General features: G+C 43.5%; 1 protein-coding gene across 1 annotated transcript; it reads left to right on the top strand.

Moving 5' to 3' along the window:
- The first annotated feature begins 15,812 nt into the window (after positions 1 to 15,812).
- Positions 15,813 to 16,748, top strand: Olfr221 (olfactory receptor 221). The gene has a single exon (NM_001001808.2). The coding sequence runs from the start codon at positions 15,813 to 15,815 to the stop codon at positions 16,746 to 16,748; it is 936 nt and encodes a 311-aa protein (NP_001001808.2).
- The last annotated feature ends 4,742 nt before the right edge of the window (positions 16,749 to 21,490 follow it).

Genomic DNA, 21,490 nt, shown 5'->3' with positions numbered 1-21,490 from the left:
CATTAGCCAAGATGGCAGCAAAGCAACGTGATTATTTTTTGCTATAGGCTCAGCTGCGTGATAAAATGAGCCCATCCACCGTCAGCACACAAGTCCCCGTGGGATCTCTGCATCCCTGCAGAGGGCATGAGGTCCTCACGCACATACGGAAACCAGGAATGCTAAACACACAGGGCTGTCTCTATAGCTGAAGGGATGTATACCTGTTTCTGCAGGGAAAGCTGGGAATGCATGCAGTTAGCAGCCTGGTGATCTGTCCTCTCTGTAGGGCCAGGCCACACGGTTCACTCAGACTATTATGTTTATTTCACACTCTCCCTCCCCTGACCTTTATTCTGAGTATTCTTGCTCAGTTAATAGAACCCATTCGTATGGAAGAGGTCACATGTATTTTGCAAAAGAGTTTTGATGTAGTCATGCCTTAAGCTTTATTATACATGTCACTGGGAAACTTTCCCCTAAAGTTGTACTGTGCCTAAATATGCCTGAAATAAACTGCCCGGGGCCAGACTTCAGAAGTTTGAACCACCACTGCTGTAGTCATGGGTTTTTTTGTTTTTTGTTTTTAAAGATTTATTTATAACAACAATATGAACTAACCAGTACCCCGAGAGCTCCCAGAGACTAAATCACCAACCAGAGAGTACACATGGTGGGACTCATGTCTCCAGCTGCATGTGTAGCAGAGGATGGCCTTGTTGGTCGTCAATGGGAGGAGAGGCCCTTGGTCCTGTGAAGGCTTGATGCCCCAGTGTAGGGGAATGCCAGGGCCAGGAAGTGGGTGTGGGCGGGTTGGTGATCAGGGGAAGGAGAGGGAGTTAGGGGGTTTTTGGAGGGGAAACCAGGAAAAGGGACAACATTTGAAATGTAAATAAAGTAAATATCTAATTTAAAAAAGATTTATTTATTTATTTTATGTATATGAGTATACTGTAGCTATCTTCAGACAGATCAGAAGAGGGCATCAGATACCATTATAGATGGTTGTGAGCCACCATGTGGTTGCTGAGTATTGAACTCAGGGCTGTCTCACTCACAACTACTTCACATTGGTGCCCAGGTTCAGTATGGGTGTAGCAATGGGAGAGGGGTACTCTCCCGAGTGCTATAGTCTTCGAGGGGTAGGGGCAGTTCTCCCACCTGCCACAGGCAGCTAGGAGTGTGGTGTAGTATCTCCCCGTTGCCCATACCACCACAGGGTTGATGAAGGGCAGTGCCAGCTTTCCTAGATTATATTCTGGAGAGCAGACTGCCCCTCACCATGGAAAGATCTCCCATGCTCATGGATCAGTAGGATTAACATAATATAAAGATGGCCATCTTACCAAAAGCAATCTACAGATTCAATGTATTCCCCATAAAAACTCTAACACAGTTCTTCACAGACCTTGAAAGGAACATTCTCAACTTCATATGGAAAACTGAAAAACCCAGGAGAGCTAAAACAATGCTGAACAATAAGAGAACTTTCCAGAGCTATCACCATCCCTGATCTCAAGCTGTACTACAGAGTAATAGTAATAAAATCCACATGATACCTGCATAAAAACAGTCAGGTTGATCAACGGAATGGAATTGAAAACAAAGATATAAGTCCACACACCTATGGACACCTAATATTTGATGAAGAAACCAGAAATACACACTGGGAAACAAGACAGCATCTTCAACAAGTTGTGCTGGTCAAATTGGATGTCTCCATGTAGAAGAATGCAAATAGATCAATACTTATCATCCTGCACAAAGTTCAATTCCAACTGGTTCAAAGACCTCAACATAAAGCCAAATACACCTAACAGTGAGAGAAGGGGCTGTTTCTGACTCTTTGGCCTGCTTTTGGGACCCCTTTCCTCCTACTGGTTGCCTCATCCAGCCTTCATATAAGGGAGGATACTTGATCTTTTTGCAACTTGATAAAGCTGTATTGGGTTGATATCCCTGGAAAGTGCACCTTTTTTCTGAAGGGAAATGAGGAGGAGTGGATCTGGGGGAGAGAAGGGGAGGATGTAATATATAAGAGAAGAATAAATTTTAAAAATTAAAAACATAACAGTTTACCAATATACTGAAATGACCTAGTGTGGTGGCTCTATAATTGCAGCTCAGGAGGCAGACATATGTCTGTGAAGTCAAGGCTAGCCCAGTTTATTTATTTATTTATTTATTTTTAAAGATTTATTTATTTATTATATGTAAGTACACTGTAGCTGTCTTCAGACACTCCAGAAGAGGGCGTCAGATCTTGTTACAGATGGTTGTGAGCCACCATGTGGTTGCTGGGATTTGAACTCTGGACCTTCGGAAGAGCAGTCGGGTGCTAGCCCAGTTTATACAATGAGTTGTCAGACATCAGGGGTTATGTATCAAGACCTTGTCTCAAAGAAAGAAAGAAAGAAAGAAAGAAAGAAAGAAAGAAAGAAAGAAAGAAAGAAAGAAAGGAAGGAAGGAAGGAAGGAAGGAAGGAAGGAAGGAAGGAAGGAAGGAAGGAAGGAAGAAAGAAAGAAAGAAAGAAAGAAAGAAAGAAAGAAAGAAAGAAAGAAAGAAAGAAAGAAAGAAAGAAAGAAAGAAAGAAAGAAAGAAGCTGGGCAATGGTGGCGCATGCCTTTAACCCCAGCACTTGGGAGGCAGAGGCAGGCGGATTTCTGTTTTGTTTTTGTTTTTGTTTTTTTCGAGACAGGCGGATTTCTAAGTTCGAGGCCTGCCTGGTCTACAGAGTGAGTTCCAGGACAGCCAGGGCTACACAGAGAAACCCTGTCTCGGAAAAAAAAATTAAAAAATAAAAATAAAACAAAAACAAGAAAGGAAGGACGAAAGAAGGAAGGACGCGAAGGGAAGCAAAAGGAAGGAAGGAAGAAAGAAAAGAAAGGGAGAACAACAAAACAAAATCACCCAAATCCTACATATGTAAAAAGAAAATGAAGAGCACCTCTTTGAGAAAGCCACACACCCTGGGGTGGGGTGGGGTGGGGGGTGGTGGTGGTGGTGTCTCTTACATTCTCCGGAGTGCCTCTCTTTCTAAACCCTGTGCTTAAAATCTCTATAAAACTGCTAAACTCTATAAAGCTGCTTTATATTAACTTGGAGTCCATTCTATCTTGTAAAATTCTTTTCTGTGTCAAAGCCAAGACTCCTGGGTTTGCCTGAGGGAAGGTCTCTGAAGGACCTTCAGCCACTGCGGGCCATGGTAAGGACTCGGACGAAGGTAGGGAGCCAGCCACTGTGGACAGTGCCCTTCTTTTAGTGTTTCTGGGCAGGAGAGAAGCAAATGTATCTAATAGGAGTTCTATAGGATAATTCACAAAGTACTTGATATAAACTGAATGCGCACAGCGCGGGCTACAGCGTGGAAATGAGGAGAACTGAGAAGACTGTCACTGTTGACTTTGCCTCTAGAAGTAACACTGATGACATCACATGACTCCTGTGGGGAAAAAAAAATCCTAATATGATGACTCCAATTATGTCAAATCCAAAAGGTATTAGAACATTTATAGCAAGAAATTTCAAGGGCTGGAGAGATGGCTCAACGGTTAAGAGCACCGACTGCTCTTCTTCAGGTCCTGAGTTCAATTTCCAGCAACCACGTGGTGGCTCACAACCATCTGTTATGGGATCTGATGCCCTCTTCTGGTGTGTCTGAAGACAGCAACAGTGTACTCACATATATAAAATAAAATAAAAAAAACAAAGAAATTTCGAGAATGGACCTAACTGAAGATGGAGCAATTGAAGAGGAGACTAGCCCACCCGGGATCTGTAGCCTGCCTGTGACAGACTTTTCTGTGCTAGCTTGCAGTGTGACCCCTATTCCCATGGAACGCTGTTCCGTGCCTCCTCCAGCCCAAGGAATGCCACTGGGTAGATCCCTCCCCAAGCCTTGGCAAGGCAGCTCTCAGTGCTCAAGGTCATTATGCAAACTGCTCAGCTGAGGCAGGGACCTGAATCCTGAGCCCCTCTGGGGAAAAAGATGAGAAATGCTCCTTTCACAGGTACCTAGATTCTGGTTTTTTTTTGTTTTTGTTTTTGTTTTTTTTTTTGTTTTTGTTTTTTGTTTTGTTTTGTTTTTTTTGTTTTTTTGTTTTGTTTTGTTTTTCAAGACAGGGTTTCTCTGTATAGTCCTGGCTGTGAGGAACGGTTGTGGCAGCAGCCCCAAGATGGCGCCCGGGACTGAAGCTAACTCTTATGACTTGCACCTGATTTCCTCATACACCTGAAAATAGCCACGACCATCGTGAGAACTGCGCAGGTGCACCATGATGCTGGCGGTGTAAACAAGTCCATATTTGGTGGAGACATGCCCCTGCCACCCTGATTGGCTGAAGCTGCGTGCCTGGTGAGGTGGTGTGGCCTGCCGTGAGTGATTGGGGGCTGAGAGTATGTAAGAGTGAGAGGCCCGGGGTTCAGGGGAGAAAAAGATGAAGGGAGAGAGATGAAGACAGGATCGACCTAAGACAGGAGCCGTGGCCGATGGACAGATTTGCCCAGACCTAGTCCAGCATCATATTATTAAACAAAAAAGGGGGAGATGTAGGAAGCCAACTCTTAAGATGGCACCGGGCACCAGGTGTGCCGTTGTCATAAACAACATCAGCGCAGGTGTAAGTCCAAGTCTGGCGCCAACCCCGACCAGGCTGGCCTTGAACTCAGAAATCCTCCTGCCTCTGCCTCCTCCAGAGTGCTGGGATTAAAGCACCATGCCCAGCGGGTACCTAGATTCTGATGAAGCTCAAATTCAACTTCAACTCCATCACCATGGTCACTGTTGGGTCTCAATAGCGTCAGTGTTTAAAGCATTTGTTGTTGTTGTTGTTTTTCATTTATTTAGTGTGCTGTGTGGTTGTGTCACACTACATACATAAGGCTCAAGGACAACACATGAGAATCAGTTGTCTCCTTCCACAGTTTAGGGCCCCAGGGACTGCCCCACGCTGCCTCAGGTCTGCAGGCTTGGCAGCAAGTCTTCTCCATGAACTATTTGCTGGCCTACCACACAGGATTTTGACTCTCTTAAACACCATCCACCTCTCTCAGGACAACCTCCATCATTCCCTGATCTGGAAGACAAGATGAGAGACAGACACCCATTCTCCTCAGAAGCCCGGGCTGGAGGGCAGGCAGAGCTTGGGCATCTCCCTGATGTAGAACACCCATGGGCTGCCCTGGAACATATCACCTCGTCTTGGGCCTCGAGAAATTCTGATCCAGTGACTTTGACGAAAACTGGAGCAGTTACAGCTTGGCTACTCCCCATAATCTGTATTTAACCTCAGTTTTCAGGTTTCAACCAATGTTGTTCTATGGTCCAGTTGAAAGGCCAAGAATTTTGGTGTGACGTATTACCATTTTGTACTATAAAATCTTTTCCTGGAATATCCTGAAGATTTCACCTAAAAGTTGTCAATAATTGCATGTTGTGGACGTTTCACAAACATGCTATTTTTGACTCTTTGTAGGGGCTGCTCCCACGGCACTTCAGGGTTCCACCGTGTGTGTTGGAGGGGTGGGGGGCTAGGCTAAGATCTGAGCCTTATGGGTATGTTACGCTGACACCGACACAGCTATTGTCACAAGGACAGATCAGATTATGCATTCTTGGTGTGTGGGACAGTCCTCTTCCCGATAAGTGGCCTGTCGCCTCATGAATTTTTAATTTTCATTCAGTATGTTTTGCCAGTGTGTATGTTTTCAAACACACACACTATCATCCACCCATGTTGCCAAGTTGTGTTGCTATGGTGACTGTGGAGCAGCTGCTTTGGTAAGAAACCCTAGGTAAGGGTTTGGTAAGAAACTTCCACTCTTTCCTTTGTTGACAATCAGCTTGTGCCTACAGGGAAACCAGCCCTTGGCGGAGTCTGGGCCATCCCTGGCTGTTTCTTTACCACAGTTTAAGGCAGATAAACGGCTTCCCAGTCTAAGAATTCTGAGAGGACCATTGATTTGTGCCTCTTTGCTTTATTTTTTTTATTTCTTTTCTGGCAACCTCAGTCATTTGGGGGAAATAGTTGGGAGGGATTGCCTGAGTCTGTTTTTACATATGCGTATATAAACATATATACATAGGTAAAACCTTTAAAGCATTATGTGTGCACAGTTGACAAAAACATGCGTGGCTTTTCAACAAACATTTCCCAACTTGCTGTTTCAGTTGGTGAGTTGTTTGGGGTAGACTTAAGACTTTAATTTGCTAATTACCTAAAATGCTGCCCTTTTTCTTTTCCCTGGCTGTTGTCAGGGCCCAGGGAGCACAACCCAAGAAGCTCTCATAGATCTACCTTCCACCCCCTAGCCCCCCACCCCCAGCTCCCTCACTCCACCCCTCCAACACACACGGTGGAACCCTGAAGTGCCGTGGGAGCAGCCCCTACAATAGCATGTGAACAGAGTAGACACAGGGAGGATGGCTCGCCCCTGAGAGTTCAAACAACACTGTCTTTGAAGTGGGCTCCCTCTCCTGGTGCACAGTGGGATGTCTGAGATGGAACTAAAGAACGAGGAGCAGGTTTTCTGTGCATTCTGTGAGTCCCATGACTTTAGTCGTGCATATGGCTCTTGTTACTGTAAAGCAAACAGAAACCAAACAGACAAAAACCAGAGGAAGGAGTGTTTAATGCACACGGGGAGATAAGAGTAATGCTGTGGCGTTGTAATTGCTGCAACTGTAACTGGGAAAACTCAGTCAGAGGGCAGTGGGTAAAGGGGTCAGGAAATGGTCTTCAGTGATGGCGAATACTCACCCCTGGTTGGAGGATTGCATTGCCTAAGAAACTGTGAAAGACTCAAGGAGATACAAGACTCATTGTTGGCATTCCTTCTAGGCTCTGCCCAACAGTTACCTGGCAACAGCTAAGTAGACATGGCTTGCTATAAAAGGGACTGTTTGGAGCCTCTGATATCTCTCTCTGTCTCTGTCTCTCTTTGCATCTCTGTCTGTCTGTCTGTCTGTCTGTCTGTCTCTCTTTCTCTCTCTCTGTGTGTGTCTCTCTGTCTCTACTCCCTTCTAAACTCCCCTCTCCATGTCCTAAATAAACGCTATTCTATATAGTATATAGTATATGCTATACTAGGCATCCCTTCTCCTGAGGCTGTTACCTCAGGGGAAGGGATGCCTCAGCATGAGCCTGCCAAGACACCCCTCCCACTGCACCATATCTCATTCTACAAAAAAATCCTTGGCCTTTTAGAAAACACAACAACAACAAAAAAGAAACAAAACCATCTAGCCCCTACGAGGTGACAATGCACAATATCTCATATCCCAACAAATTATTAGGCATGTAAAGAGACAGGAAAATATGACCCATAAAGAGGTTAGTGAAGCATGAGGCAAGCCAGAACAGACACGTTCAAGTTAGCTCAGAAGCACATGAAAGCAGCTGTTCTCAGTAAAGGAAAGGTACAAAAACTGAGCAAAGAAATGGAAACCAGAGGACGATGCAATCAAAATCTAGATATGAAAATGACAGGTCCAAGTGAAAATATGCATTAAACAGTTGCAGACTAGATACTGCAAAAGAAAAGATCAGTGCACTTGGAAGCGTAGCAATAAAATGTACCCGCAGAGAAACCCCCAAAGATCTAAACAAGTAGATAGGGAAAAATGGTGTTGGTTTCAGACTGGGGCAAGGGCCTGAGGTCCTTATTTTACTTACTGAAGCTGACCTGGTCTCCAGGTTCTCCCAGCATCCCCCAGTCCCTACTTGGCACATCCAGACCCCAACCCTGAACTTTCCAACCCAAGGGCTGAGCTGCTTTCCCCAGAGGCTCCTCCCTGCATAATTCAGACTTTTTTGATTTCTCTGCCCCCTTTTTCTTTCTCTCTCTGCACGCATTTTCTCTCTTTCTCTTCCCCCTCCCCTCTGTCTCTCTTTCCATGGTGACTTTCCTGTCCTTCTTTGGGGCCAGTGAATTCACCCGCCCAAGATCAGTTTCCCAATAAACTTGCATATATATACTTGAATTGGCTCATTTCACTGGCAGAGAAATAACTTGTTAAATGGAACATTATTTTCTTTGGTGTTCAGACAGCTCAATGTACAGGTAACTATGATTCCTAAGACACACAGAGAAAAGCATGAAAGTGTGTTTAAATGAGGTGTAACTTCAGCATTTCAAACATATTAACATAATACACCCACCGATTAAATAAGTATAACAAACCCCAAGTGCAAGAAACCTGAAGAGATCCACACAGGTCATATCAAACTGTTCAAAACAAGCCACTGCAAAGCAGCTAGAGAAAGTAGCTTGTTACATAACGGAGAGACAAAAACAATAGCCGACTTCTCTCTGGGAGCAGAGCCAGCAAGAAGACAATGGAGCCACACACACCGAAGGCGAAAAGCTGCCCCCAAAATTCTAAACTTAACTTGATAACACCTTTCAAAAATATAACATGGTGTTTTCTGACATTCAGTATGGAGATAATTCGCCACTAGTAGATTGCCCCTAAAGCAAATGTTAAAGAAGTCATTCAGAGAGGAAATGAAAACATTGAAGGGATTAAAAATACTAAAATGTTAGTAGTCTGGGTCATTGTAAAAGGTTATTCTCCTAGATTTAAAAATCTCTTTAAAGCAAATTGATTTAAAATTGTACTTTAGAAATAATAGCAATGTATTGTGGAAATTAGGGCACAGGGAAAAATATATCTGTAACAACAACGTAGACTGGAAGCAAAGAGGCAAAAGCCCACTGCTGGAGAACCCTAAGCTATAGGAAGGATGTGTCAATGAGGTTGGACTGGGATGGTACAGATGCACACTCTGAACTGCAAATAAAGTAACAAAAGACACAAAGCTACAGACACAAAGCCAGAAGAGAATATAAAATTTAACAAGAAGCAACAATCCAAAAAAAGAAGAAGAAGGAGAAGAAGGAGGAGGAGGAGGAGGAGGAAGAGGAGGAGAAGGAGAAGAAGAAGAAGAAGAAGAAGAAGAAGAAGAAGAAGAAGAAGAACAACAACAACAACAACAACAACAACAACAACAACAGAACAAGAAGGAGGAGGAGAAGGAGAAGAGGAAGAGGAAGAACAAGAAGAACAAGAAGAACAAGAGGAAGAGGAAGAGGAGGAACAAGAAGAAGAGGAGGATGAGAAGAAGAAGAACAAGAAGAAGAGGAAGAGGAAGAGAAGGAACAAGAAGAACAGGAGAAGAGGAACAAGAACAGAGAGACAAAGAAGAAAAGAAGAAGGAGGAGACAAAGGAGGAGGAGAAGCAGAAGCAGAAGCAGAAGCAGAAGCAGAAGCAGAAGCAGAAGCAGAAGCAGAAGCAGAAGCAGAAGCAGAAGCAGAAGCAGAAGAAGAAGAAGAAGAAGAAGAAGAAGAAGAAGAAGAAGAAGAAGAAGAAGAAGAAGAAGAGGAGGAAGAGGAAGAGGAAGAGGAAGAGGAGAAGAAGAACAAAAACAGCGAGACAAAGAAGAAAAGAAGAAGGAAGAGACAAAGGAGGAAGAGGAGGAAGAGGAGGGAGAGGAGGTTAAACAGGAAACACAGCATGACCACAAACTCAAATCCAAGTATGTCAAGTAAGAACGGGCTGTATGGGCTGGGGGAAGGAGGGACGACATAGTCCAGTAGTTAAGAGCACTAGTTACTCTCCCAGAAGTCCCAGGTTTAGTTCCCAGCACCCACATAGTGCCTCAAAACTGCTTTCTCTTCTGAACTCCTCAGACACCAGGCACACATGTTGTGCACAGACATACATGCAGATAAAACACCCACACACATAAAAAGATCCTGTGTGGATTATTTCCATTAGTGAATGACTCTGAGTCACTGATAACGCACCAGTGTCACATTAAGGAAAGAAAAAAAAAGCACTTCTGCTTGGAGTAGTTTAATCGAGAATGAGCCTAGATGTAAATTCTGCACTTCATGCTTCCCATGTCTTATGTCCTGTCTGTCTGTTGCATGACTTTGTGTCTGCACCTGTGTGACTGTGTGTGTACAGACACACATACAATCTGTGTGTGGTATGAGTTGTGTGTGTCCATGTGTCTGTCTGTGAGTGATGCGACTGCCTGTCCCTCACAAAAGGCTTTGATCTGTATGTATTGAATAGCACAAAAAGCACCACGTGGGGAAGGAAACCCTTACAGAAATCCTTAACAGAGTTTGACAAGGGATTGAGTCACTGCCTCCAATGGATTCCACTTGACCAGATAACAAAGATCTTTGTTTATCAACCAGTATCCATAAATGGATGTTTTCAGCCTGTATGGTAGATTTTAGGAAGTTACTTTCAGTCTCTGAGTTTGCTGCTCTCAGCAAATGATGCACATGCAGTGTTCTGGGTCAGGGCATGGGCAAGGACATCACTTACAATTGCAGCTATGCATCAGCTCAGATTGTAGAGACCACACAGGAAAGCCAAGGCAAGTAAGGTTGGTCATTACACTGTTCTCTTTAAACCAGATTAGACAGTTCAAGTACTCAGTAGGGTACACATCTCAAGTGACTTCAAGGTGGCTGTGAGGTCCAGCAAAAGTTTCAGTGTCTTAAGATGTCAGAGATACTTTCAGAATATCTCATTGCCAGAAGAGCCAGAGGTTTATTTTCCACCAGTAATACAGTTTCGTTATAAATATGAAACAGTCCAACAAACAGTGAGTGGATTTAAAAAGTCATGGAGCATTAACACTAGCCAAAACTAAACCTATTGTGACTTTAGTATCTGACAAAATACTGTTCAAAACAAAAATTATCAGCATTGGGTGATGGTGGCACAGGCCTTTAATCCCAGGGCTCGGGAGGCAGAGGCAGGCAGATCTCAGCCTGGTCTACAGAGAAAATTCCAAGACAGCCAGGGCTGTATAGAGAAACCCTGTCTTAAACAAACAAACAAACAAACAAACAAACAAACAAACAAACAGAAAGCACTTTACAAATATTTTAATTTTAATTATGTATATGTTCATGACTATGAGTGCAGGTATCCATGGGGGCCAGAGGTGTCAGGTGCCCCTGGAGCTGGCTACTTTGGTCCTCTGCAAGAGAACCATGTATTTTTAACCTCTGAAATGTCTCTATGGGCCCAGCAGGCACTTTGGCTCTAGAGTTCTTAGTTTATCCAGAGGGAAGATGATCACACTGTAGTAATGAAACTTCAGAATACAGTAGATAAAAACTGAAATAAATCCATGATTGCCAGGGCTGGTGACACATGTCTTTAATGCTAACATTTAGGAGGGAAAGTCAAGCTGATGTCTGTGAATTTGAGATTAGCCTGGTCTACATAGTGCATTCCGGACCAGCCAGGACTACACAGTGAGGCACTATAGCAGAAGAAAAACATCCATTATTATAGAAATCTCAACATGCTACCTTTCAATGACCAATAGAAGAAGGAGAGTGTGAAGACTAAGTGGATGTGTTCTCTTTAAACCATGTCATCAACCAACTTGAGCTAATTGACAGTTATAAAGTACTTCACAACAAAGGGGAATATATTCTTCTCAAATGGACATGAGACAGCCACTATCATAGGTTGTCTTTTACTCAATGAATTCAGAAACATTCAAGCCATATAAAGTATTTTCCCTGACCAGGTCCTACTAAATTGGAAAACAATAACCAAAGGTCTCTAGAAAATCCCCAAACATGTAGAAACTAAGTAGCTGGCTCTTACTTGGACTATTCATACAACCATGAAGGACAGAAAGTTTGTGTTGATTTAATTTAAAGCAGGGTGTATACTGGTTATTTGACCTAGAAGGAAAATCCATTTTTCTGTTACAAAGTAAACACAGATAGTCACCTGTAGCTCTACCTTTAGATAGGTAAAGTTTTTCTTTGAAGTAATGATCCACAAGTTTCCAGGGATCTGGTGGGGTTCATTCCCTCAACCCCAGTTTCTCAGACCCCTGACTCCTTGGGGGCAGAGACTCTGATAGATAACAAACACTTTAATGGGTCTTTGTGGGACCAATTATTCCCCTTTCTCACTTGCCTCCTAAAATCACATCATGAACACTTCTTCCCCATTGTGAGCTGCCCAGAGGGAAAGATGGCTCTGGGGAGTCTCCTGCCCATGAAAGACTGGTGGTGAGGGTTCACAGGGAGGGGGGCTGCCTCACTCCTTACCCCATGAGGTCCCCAGATTTAGTCAATGGACACAGAGTCTGCCTCTGTTTTCATTGTTCTTTCTGGGAAGGCTTGTGCTCAGAGTTCCAGAGCAAAAGCAGTGCCATCAAGTCATGTGCTAGGTAGGACTTGGCTTACAGAACATCTCATCTGGTGTTTGATGATCACGAGGTAGACCAGCTGTCTGAGAATGGTTAGCTACTGGCGTATCTTCAGGAGGGAAGAGACCGTTCAGGAGAGCCATTCTACTGCTATCAGGACCCGGAGAATTCTAGCAGGTTACGAAAGGATGTGTGGTTAGGAAGGTCTGTGTCCTCATGTAAACAGCTCATGGCTCAGTGCTACATAAAGTTCAAAGGTCACCTGTTGTAAAATCATCAGACTTTCTGGTTCATCTGTAGACCTATTGTTTCAGATTCCCTGCAGTTGAAACCTGGTATCTGACATATAGTAAGGCTATCTACTGACCCTTTGTGGAGGGTCACCATTGCTTAAGGAACTTAAAGGTCACTGGCTGCAATGTCCTTCATATATCCTTTCACTCTTTGGTCCTCAGGGGAAAGTTGAGAAATCAGGTGTGGAAAAGGTTCCTTCCAATTCCTTCATCTACTAGGTACTCCACCTCTACCCTTTCCTTTCCTCTGTTTGTTTTATGTGGATGGATGTTTTGCCCCACTGTATATCTACGCACCACTTTTGTGTCCAGGAAAGCCAGAAAAGGGCACTGGATCCCCTAGAACTAGAGTTACAGATGGTTGTAAGCTACTGTATAGACTCTGGAAATTGAGCCTGTGTCCTCTGGAAGAGCAGCTCTTGCCACAGAGCCATCTCTCGAGTCCCTCCTCCTTCTTTTAAAAAAATAAAACTTGGGGGCTGGAGAAATGACTCAGTGATTAAGAGCACTGGCTGCTCTTCCAAAGGACCAAGGTTCAATTCCCAGCTCTTGCATGGCAGCTCACACCTGCCTGCAACTCCAGTTCCAGATGATCCAATAACACCCTCACAAATATATATATATCAATGCACATAAAATGAAAATAAACATTAAAAAATAAAATTCACTTTCGGTTTTCTTCTTCCTAGGTGCAAACTGTCTTCTACAGGATATTTCAAAAACATGTCAGATTTCAACCTCTCTATAATCTGTTTTTTTTTTTTTTTTTTTTTTTTTTTGCCTAATTCGTTGTATTCTGGAGGATTTTAAATTTAGTGCAGAGTGGAGAAAAGTGGTACGCAATAAAAGAGGAGATGGAGAAAAAGAGGGGAAGGGGGAGGAGAACACCTGCCACAGTGGAGGGTCCTCTTTATCTGCACTATCCCAGGCATTGGGCACGTTCCTAGTTTTGATTTGTTTTGTTTTCTGGTTCTGTCTATTTTTCTAATCAGAGGAATGCTACAGGTCTGTTACTTGAACTAAAACAGGTTTCTGAGGAAAGAAGATGCCCAGCTGGAAGTCAAGCAAACCTACTCTGCTCCTAGTCACCCAATGTGGACTTTGCTGCAGTTCCTGTAAGTTATTTCCAGCCTGGAATTCCACAACTCTTTCTCTGAAGTCCTGTGATTTGTCTTCGAGTTAAGATGACTTTTGACCCCGATAGGGTTGGCACCATTAGCGGCTCAACTCTAGAACCCCACGCTCTTTAGTCTTCTGCAGAGTTCATTATAAAGCAGCCACCCCTGGGCTTAGTGCTACTTCCCAGTGACTTGAAGTGAGTCAAGACACACTGAGCTTCACCTGCTCCAGATGTGTCCAGATCTGCTCTCTAATTTTAGTGAATGTTATCTTTGGGCATTACCCAAAAAGGTCTAGTAGGATGATGAAGATGGTGGTGATGATGATGATGCAGCATGTGTTTCTATCTGACTGCATGTCATTTTTGTACCTGGAAGTCAGCAAGGGCATTGAATCCCCTGAATCTAGAGTTACAGGTGGTTGTGATCTGTCTGAAATGGGTTCTCAGAACCAAACCCACATCCCCTGGAACTCAGCACTCTTAAACGCTGAGCCATCTTTCCAGGCCCCCAAAATGCTTCTCTTATTATCATGTGCAGCCCTTCCTTGGTAAACATGGTCTTTTTCTTACTTACCCATAGCTGAGTTCAGTTACCTATTTGGCTAGAATATTCTGCCTGAGTAGATTCAAGATCCTGGAAATTTTGTGAGTGGGATTAGCCAACATCTTGGTATCATCAGTACAACTCTGGACCGAATCACCCAACGCCTGTCAGAGTTGCATTCCTTACTCCCTGAGAGACAAGGAGAAGAGCTCATACTGGCTGTTTTTGTCCTATCTAGCCATGCCTGCTGGCTTGAGTCTGTAAAACTGAGTCCTTAACAAAGCACTGGGTACTGAAACCACTCTAGGATGCAGAGGTAATTCCAGACCGTGAGGGCAGAGGAGCCGATAGAGCAGCAATGGGGTGATGTTTACAAGACACACTCTCTAAATAGGAAAGACATTTTTACAGACTTCAGCCTTAGAGGAGGCCTGGTCTTGTTTACCAATAGCTCCCTGACTCAGGATAGTCTTGTCTACTGAAAATGATGGATACTTTCATAAACATGGGTGGGTATGTTCCCTTGTTGAATGACGCCCCTAGTCCACAATGCCAGTTTGCTCATTACACCACTCCCATCCCTCTATATCCTCAGCTACCATGGTCTTTACAAACAGCAGTAACTAGAGTCAGATTATGCTGTTCACATAGGGCTGCATTTCTTTTTTTTTATTTTATTTATTTTTTTATTAGATATTTTCTTCATTTACATTTCAAATGCTATCCCACAAGTCCCCTATAACCTCCCCTGACTAGTAGTTATTTTTTTTTTATATTAGGTATTTTCCTCATTTACATTTGCAGTGCTATCCCAAAGGTCCCCCATACCCACCTTCCCAATCCCCTACCCACCCACTCCCCCTTTTTGGCCCTGGCGTTCCCCTGTACTGGGGCATATAAAGTTTGCAAGTCCAATGGTCCAGGGCTGCATTTCAACCTGAGCAAATGAATCTCCTTCAGCTTCCCTGGAAGCCTGTTTAGTTCACTGCTGCTAGGCGGTTCCTAGCTATACCACTGGGTGGTAGGTTTTGTGTTACATTTTGTTATTGTTTTATCTCACCTTCTCCATGTGTTTCTAGTAGGTCTGTCTGCCCTGTGAGAACGGCCATCGCAAGCATCCCTTGAATCTTCTCAGTGTGCCTCTCTGTGTTCAAGTGATTTGTGTCTCACTTACTGAGTCGTCATGATATTTTAAGTTAACTGCTGTTCTTACTCTACAGATAAGAAAACTGAAATCCAGAGACGTTAGGTGTCCATCCCACAGGCGACACACTTGGTTAGCGACGAAGCCCTGCTCATTTTGTGCCTACACAGAACATATTGCACATAGCATATGAGCTCCCTTCCTGCCACCAGGCACTCCACACTTGCTTAGGCAGGGAACACAGAGTCATGTAGACAGAAAACTAACTGTGGATTCCAAGAGTCTCATCACTTGGAATCTTGACGACCTCAAAGAGATTTCATAGAGATGTTATAGTTCCCATTGCTTCTCAAGTACTGCTTACTGATCAACCGACCAATCAAGAAGAGAAGGTTAACTCCCATGACAGTCCTAACCTACAAAGCTGTTCAAAAGACTCTAGTCTCAGGAATGATTGAGCAAACAAACACTTGAGTCCTCAAGTGTAGTCCCGTCTGTAGTCTGTCTGCGCCCCAGAGCTGAACAAACATGGAAAGAACTAACCTGAGCCACGAGATGGAGTTTGAACTCTTGGGCCTCACCAGTGACCCCCAGCTCCAGAAGCTGCTCTTTGTGGTGTTCCTGGTCATGTACGCCATCACTGTGCTGGGGAACCTGGTCATGTTCTTTCTCATCCATGTGAGTACCACCCTGCACACGCCTATGTACTCTCTCCTCAAGAGCCTTTCGCTCCTGGATTTCTGCTACTCTTCTACGGTGGTTCCCCAAACACTGTTGAACTTCTTGGTTGAGAGAAAAGTAATCTCTTACTTTGGCTGCATGGCTCAGATGTTCTTTTTTGCGGGCTTCGCCACCAGCGAGTGCTATCTCATTGCTGCAATGGCCTATGATCGCTATGTTGCTGTTTGCAGTCCTCTCCTCTATCCGACCATAGTGTCTCCCAATGTCTGTGCCTCTCTGATTGGGGGCTCCTATGGAGCAGGGTTTCTCAATTCTCTTATCCATACAAGCTGCATCTTCAGTCTGAACTTCTGTGGTGCTCACGTGGTCACTCATTTCTTCTGCGACGGACCGCCCATTCTGTCCCTGTCCTGCGTGGACACTTCGCTGTGTGAGATCTTGCTCTTCATTTTTGCCGGCTTCAACCTTTTGAGCTGTACTCTCACCATCTTGATCTCCTACTTACTAATTTTCATCGCCATCCTACAAATGCGTTCAAACCAGGGCAGGTTCAAGGCGTTCTCCACCTGCTCCTCCCACCTCACTGCTGTGTGCTTCTTTTTTGGCACAACACTTTTTATGTACCTGCGCCCTAAGTCCAGCTACTCCTTGACCCAGGACCGCACAGTTGCCGTGATCTACACAGCGGTGATCCCAATGCTGAACCCCTTAATCTACTCTTTGAGAAACAAGGATGTGAAGGAGGCTCTAAGGAGGGTTTGGGGCTGGAAAGCAATGGGATGACATCTTAGTTACAGTTTCCATTGCTGTGAAGAGACACCATGACTAAGGCAGCTCTTATAAGGGACAACATTTAACTGGGGCTGGCTTACAGGTTCAGAGGTTCAGTCCATTTTTATCAAGGTGGAAGTATGGCAGCGTCTAGGCAGACAAGGTTCGGGCAGAGCTGAGAGTTCTATATCTTGTTTTGAAAGCAAGCAGGAAAGGCTTCCAGGCAGCTAGGAAAAAGGTCTTAAAGTGACATACTTCCTCCAAAAAACCGACACCTACTCCAACAAGGTCAGACCTCTTAATAGTGACACTTCCTGGGCCAAAGATATTCAAACCACCACAGATGGTCTTCTTGAGACTCGTGTCTTTAGGAAGGAAAGAGAGCTGCACCTTCTGGGGTGCTGTCCCCAAGCGTGCTCTCAAGCTCAGCCTGTGAATCACACCCTCTGGTCTGGAGGCGCTTTTGTAACCATCCACAAGAAGAACTGTTGGTTTCACAGAGACCACGAGTCCAGAAAGATCTTCTGCTCTTGCTTAATTGCATTCACTGGTCAAGACTAATCATGGCTTTGATCTAACACTTTATCCACAATTTGAAATTTGTGAATAATTTATTTTCCTATCAGAAACAGACAGTTTTATTAAGGTTGTTTCCTGGGAGCCATAGTGACTCATACTTTTAATCCCTTCACTTGGAAGGTGGATCAAGTTCAAAGGCAGCCTCAGCTACACGGTGAGACCCTGATGCAATGTGGTCGTTATTAAATTAAGCAAAATAAGTGAAACAAAGAAAAACAAATGTTACATGCCTTCTTTCATTCATAGATCACAGATTTTATGTAGATATGTCAAATCATAAACACATACACACACACACACACACACACACGGGAGGAGGACATGAAGATAGAAGCAAGATGTTGGGAAATGAACAGGAACAGAAGAAGGGGAAACAAAGAGGGTGGAGAATGAATATGGTCAAAACACATTATATACTTGTAACAAAATTATATGTATATCACTTACTACAATGAGTATAAGCAAATAAAATCTATGTAAAATATTCAGAAGTCCTTGAGTAGCCACGTCTTCGGCTCCTGTCTTCTTATGTGAACTCTGTCCCCCCATCAACCTCAGGCTCTCTTGAGATTGAGTATCATGCCTTCAATTAGGCTGCAGAGTTCTAATGAAGAAATGTTTGAAGATGATCGAAGGAGCTTGACCATCCAGTTGGAAGGTTTGGGAATCGATGTTTTAAGGACATTGCTATGTCACCAGTTCACTCTAACAGATGCCCTGAAGCAATATTTCAAAAGGTAATTCAGTGGGTGTGGTGGTGCACATACAAGTTTTCTCAATTGAGAGGTGGAGGAAGACGAATAGGAGTTCAAAGTTCACCTCACCTACATAAGCAGCTTAAGGGCAGCTGGGGCTTTTCTTAAAATAAAATGTGACCCAGCAATGCATGAAATTTTAGCAAGTGACATTTTTTTAAAAGTTTCTCTGACTGCAAACTATGTGCACATCAAAGGTTTGCTTGAATGGCATGCACGATGGATACTGCCACCAAGAGCATGGGGGTGGTCTCCTGAGATTTACAGAATCCCTTGAAATAAAATGACCTTACTGGAGAGAAGGAAGCTGGTGTGCAGGGTGCTGCACTGTGCCATCGTTCAAACACCAGCTGGCTTATAACTGTCAGACACTGCGATGGTGCAGCCACAGTTCAGCTGCGCAGTATGTGTGTGTGTGTTCGCACGTATGCACGTGTGTGCACATGCATGGGACCTTGTGTGCCATAGCACCCTTGTATGAAAGTTTATTCTTCTACCATGTAGGCCCAGGGTTCATACTCTTATCTGCTGAACCATTTCACTGCCTTCCTCCTACCCCCAGGCTGTGTGTGTTTGTGTGTGTGTGTGTGTTGTGTGTGTGTTGTGTGCATTTCAGGTTTCTTTTATGGGTATGAGCTCCTGATGTCAGAAGCAAACGTCAGATCTCTTGGAACCAGAGTTGCAGGTGGTTATGAGCCATCATATGGGTGCTGGGAATAAACCCGAGTCCAGGAAGAGCAAGTGCTCTTCCCTGATGAGCCAGCTCTCCAGCCCCATCTTGTTTTTGGGTCAAGGTCCTATTACATATCCCCAACTAACCTTAAAATCATAATCCCCTTGACTCAGCATACCAAGTGTAGGATCACACATCCACCAGGACTAGTTCTGGAGTCAGATTCTCCTAATTGGATCTGAGGCCTTCCCCTCCCCACTTCCTCAATTTAGCCCTTTTGAATTTAAACACGCTACCTGCAGATTCAGTTACTACACAGTTTGTGATTTGGATTGTAGAAGTACAGCTAGAACATTTGTTAGATTCTGAGTTTAAAAGTCATTTCCAGGGCTAGAGAGATGGCTCAGAGGTTAAGAGCACTGACTCTTCTTCCAGAGATCCTGCGTTCAATTTCCAGCAACCGCATGGTGGCTCACAACCATCTGTAATGGTGTCTGGTGTGTCTGAAGACAGCTACAGTGTACTCATATACATAAAATAAATAAATCTTTTTTTTAAAAGTCACTCGGTTATTGTTAACCTGTATGACTTGGAATCCTTCTGAGTCAGAGGGATTCCAGCTTTATAGGTTTATTATCTATCTCTAGGGATGTATTACTTTTATTTATTTATGTATGGTGGGTTGGGCACACATGCCTTGGTGTGCACGTGGAGGTAGAGGATAACCTGCAGAAGTTGGTTCTTTCTTTTCACCACGTGGGTTCTGGAGAACAAACCAAGGTTGGCCAACTTGGTGGCACACACCTTTAATCCCAGCACTTGGGAGGCAGAGGTAGATGAACCCACTATGAGTTTGAGTCCAACTCTGGTCTACATAGTGAGTTCCAGGATGTCCAGGCTGTCTAGTAAGGCCCTGTCACTATATAGAGAGTTAAGTCAGCTAACATGGGCAAGGCACTTAGGCCAAGTCCCGGCAGCAAATTCTTGGTAACATGCTGTTCTTATTGGACCTGATGCTGATTTTTTTTTTTTTCAAGACAGGGTTTCTCTGTATAGCCCTGGCTGTCCTGGAACTCACTCTGTAGACCAGGCTGGCCTCAAACTCAGAAATCCACCTGCCTCTGCCTCCTGAGTGCTGGGATTAAAGGTGTGCGTGCCCCACCATGCCTGGCGCCTGATGCTGACTTTTAAATAAAATTCCTTTTCTTTCCTTTAAAAATGCTTTTATTTATTCCTTGAGAACTTCATACCTACTTTGGCCATATTTACCCCTCTCCCAACTCCTCCTAGATCCTCTCTAAATGCCTTTTCTTTCTAATTAATTTTTTAAGTTAGCCTACAAAGTAGTGGGTTCCATTATGCAAATGAAAAGAAAGTGGACTGAAGAGTTTGTTTGAGTTACAGCACCCACATGGTGGCTCACAACCATTTGTAATTATAGTTCCTGGGGGTCTGACACCTTTTTCTGGTCTTGTTGGGCACCAGGCACACATGTGGTTCACAGACATACATTTGAGCAAAGTGTTCATACACATAAAATAAATAAATCTTTTTTTTTGTATGGGGAAAAAATCTAAGGACCTAGAATATTTCAAGGAACTATGGAAAATAAAATTTTAGGTCCAACATTACATGATTTCAAAATTTACTGTAAAGACACAGTAACTGAGTTAATGTCCTATCACTGTAAAGACTGTAAAATAAACCAGACTTGGTGGTATATACTTTTTTTCTCTTTTTTTCCTTCCTCCCCGCTCCTCTTTATCTTCCCCCTCTTCTTAAAACAAGGCCTATGAATGCCTGGCTGGCCTGGGAGTAATTATGTAGACTACACTGGTTTTGATCTCATAGAGATCTGCCTGCCTCAGATCTTTAAAAAAATAAATTCATATATGCATATGCAAATCAACAGAACAGAGCCCAGAAACAGCCCCCCAAATATGTAGACTCATAATTTTACACAAAGTTATCAAAGTAATTCATTTTGGGTTGATTTATGCCTGCAATCCCAGGACTCCAGCGTCTGGAGAATTGTGAGTTCCTGGCCAGTCTAGGTTACATAATAAGACCCCATTTCAAATAATAATAATAATAATAATAATAATAATAATAATAATAATAATAAATTCTTTGATTTACACACCCCATAATGTAAAAGCAGTTATTAACAGATCTCAGTTTTAACTGTAAGCCTAAACTATAAACATCTCCGGCTTACAAATTATTGCTTTTTTTCTTTTCGGTTTCTGCAGCGTTAGTGTTCTCTCTGAACTATTAATACTTTGATAAAGTCAATCTGTTCTTAACATTTTATTCAGGATTGGTAGAATCAGTGTGTTATCTACTCATTCATCTCATCTCTTTCTTCCTTCTGTGTGTGTGTGTGTGCATGCCCGTGTGTGTGCACATGCGTGTGTGTGCAGTGCTTGTGTATGCGTGCGTGTGTCTGTGTATGCCTTTGTGTGCTTGCATAGGAGATTGATGAATGTGCTGAGGTCCACTGCACAGCCTCTTCTGCAGGCTCTAAGTCATGGTTTAAAGGTTTGAAAAACAGAGTCCAAAGACCCTTCGGTGGTGAGGATTTTATCTATCTATCTATCTATCTATCTATCTATCTATCTATCTATCTATCTATCTATCTATCTATCTATCTACCTATCTATTTATCTATCTATGTGAGTACACTGTTGCTGTCTTCAGACAAACCAGAAGAGGGCATCAGATCCCATTACAGATGGTTGTGAGCC

The sequence above is a fragment of the Mus musculus genome, chromosome 14 (genome assembly GCF_000001635.26).
Source record: "Mus musculus strain C57BL/6J chromosome 14, GRCm38.p6 C57BL/6J".
Taxonomy (NCBI): domain Eukaryota; kingdom Metazoa; phylum Chordata; class Mammalia; order Rodentia; family Muridae; genus Mus; species Mus musculus.
Note: the sequence above shows the minus strand (reverse complement) of the source record. Positions and strands in the feature narration are given on the sequence as shown.

Excerpts from the sequence above, each read along its gene's own strand:
- Olfr221 (NM_001001808.2), top strand. The coding sequence starts at position 15,813 with ATGGAAAGAACTAACCTGAGCCACGAGATGGAGTTTGAACTCTTGGGC.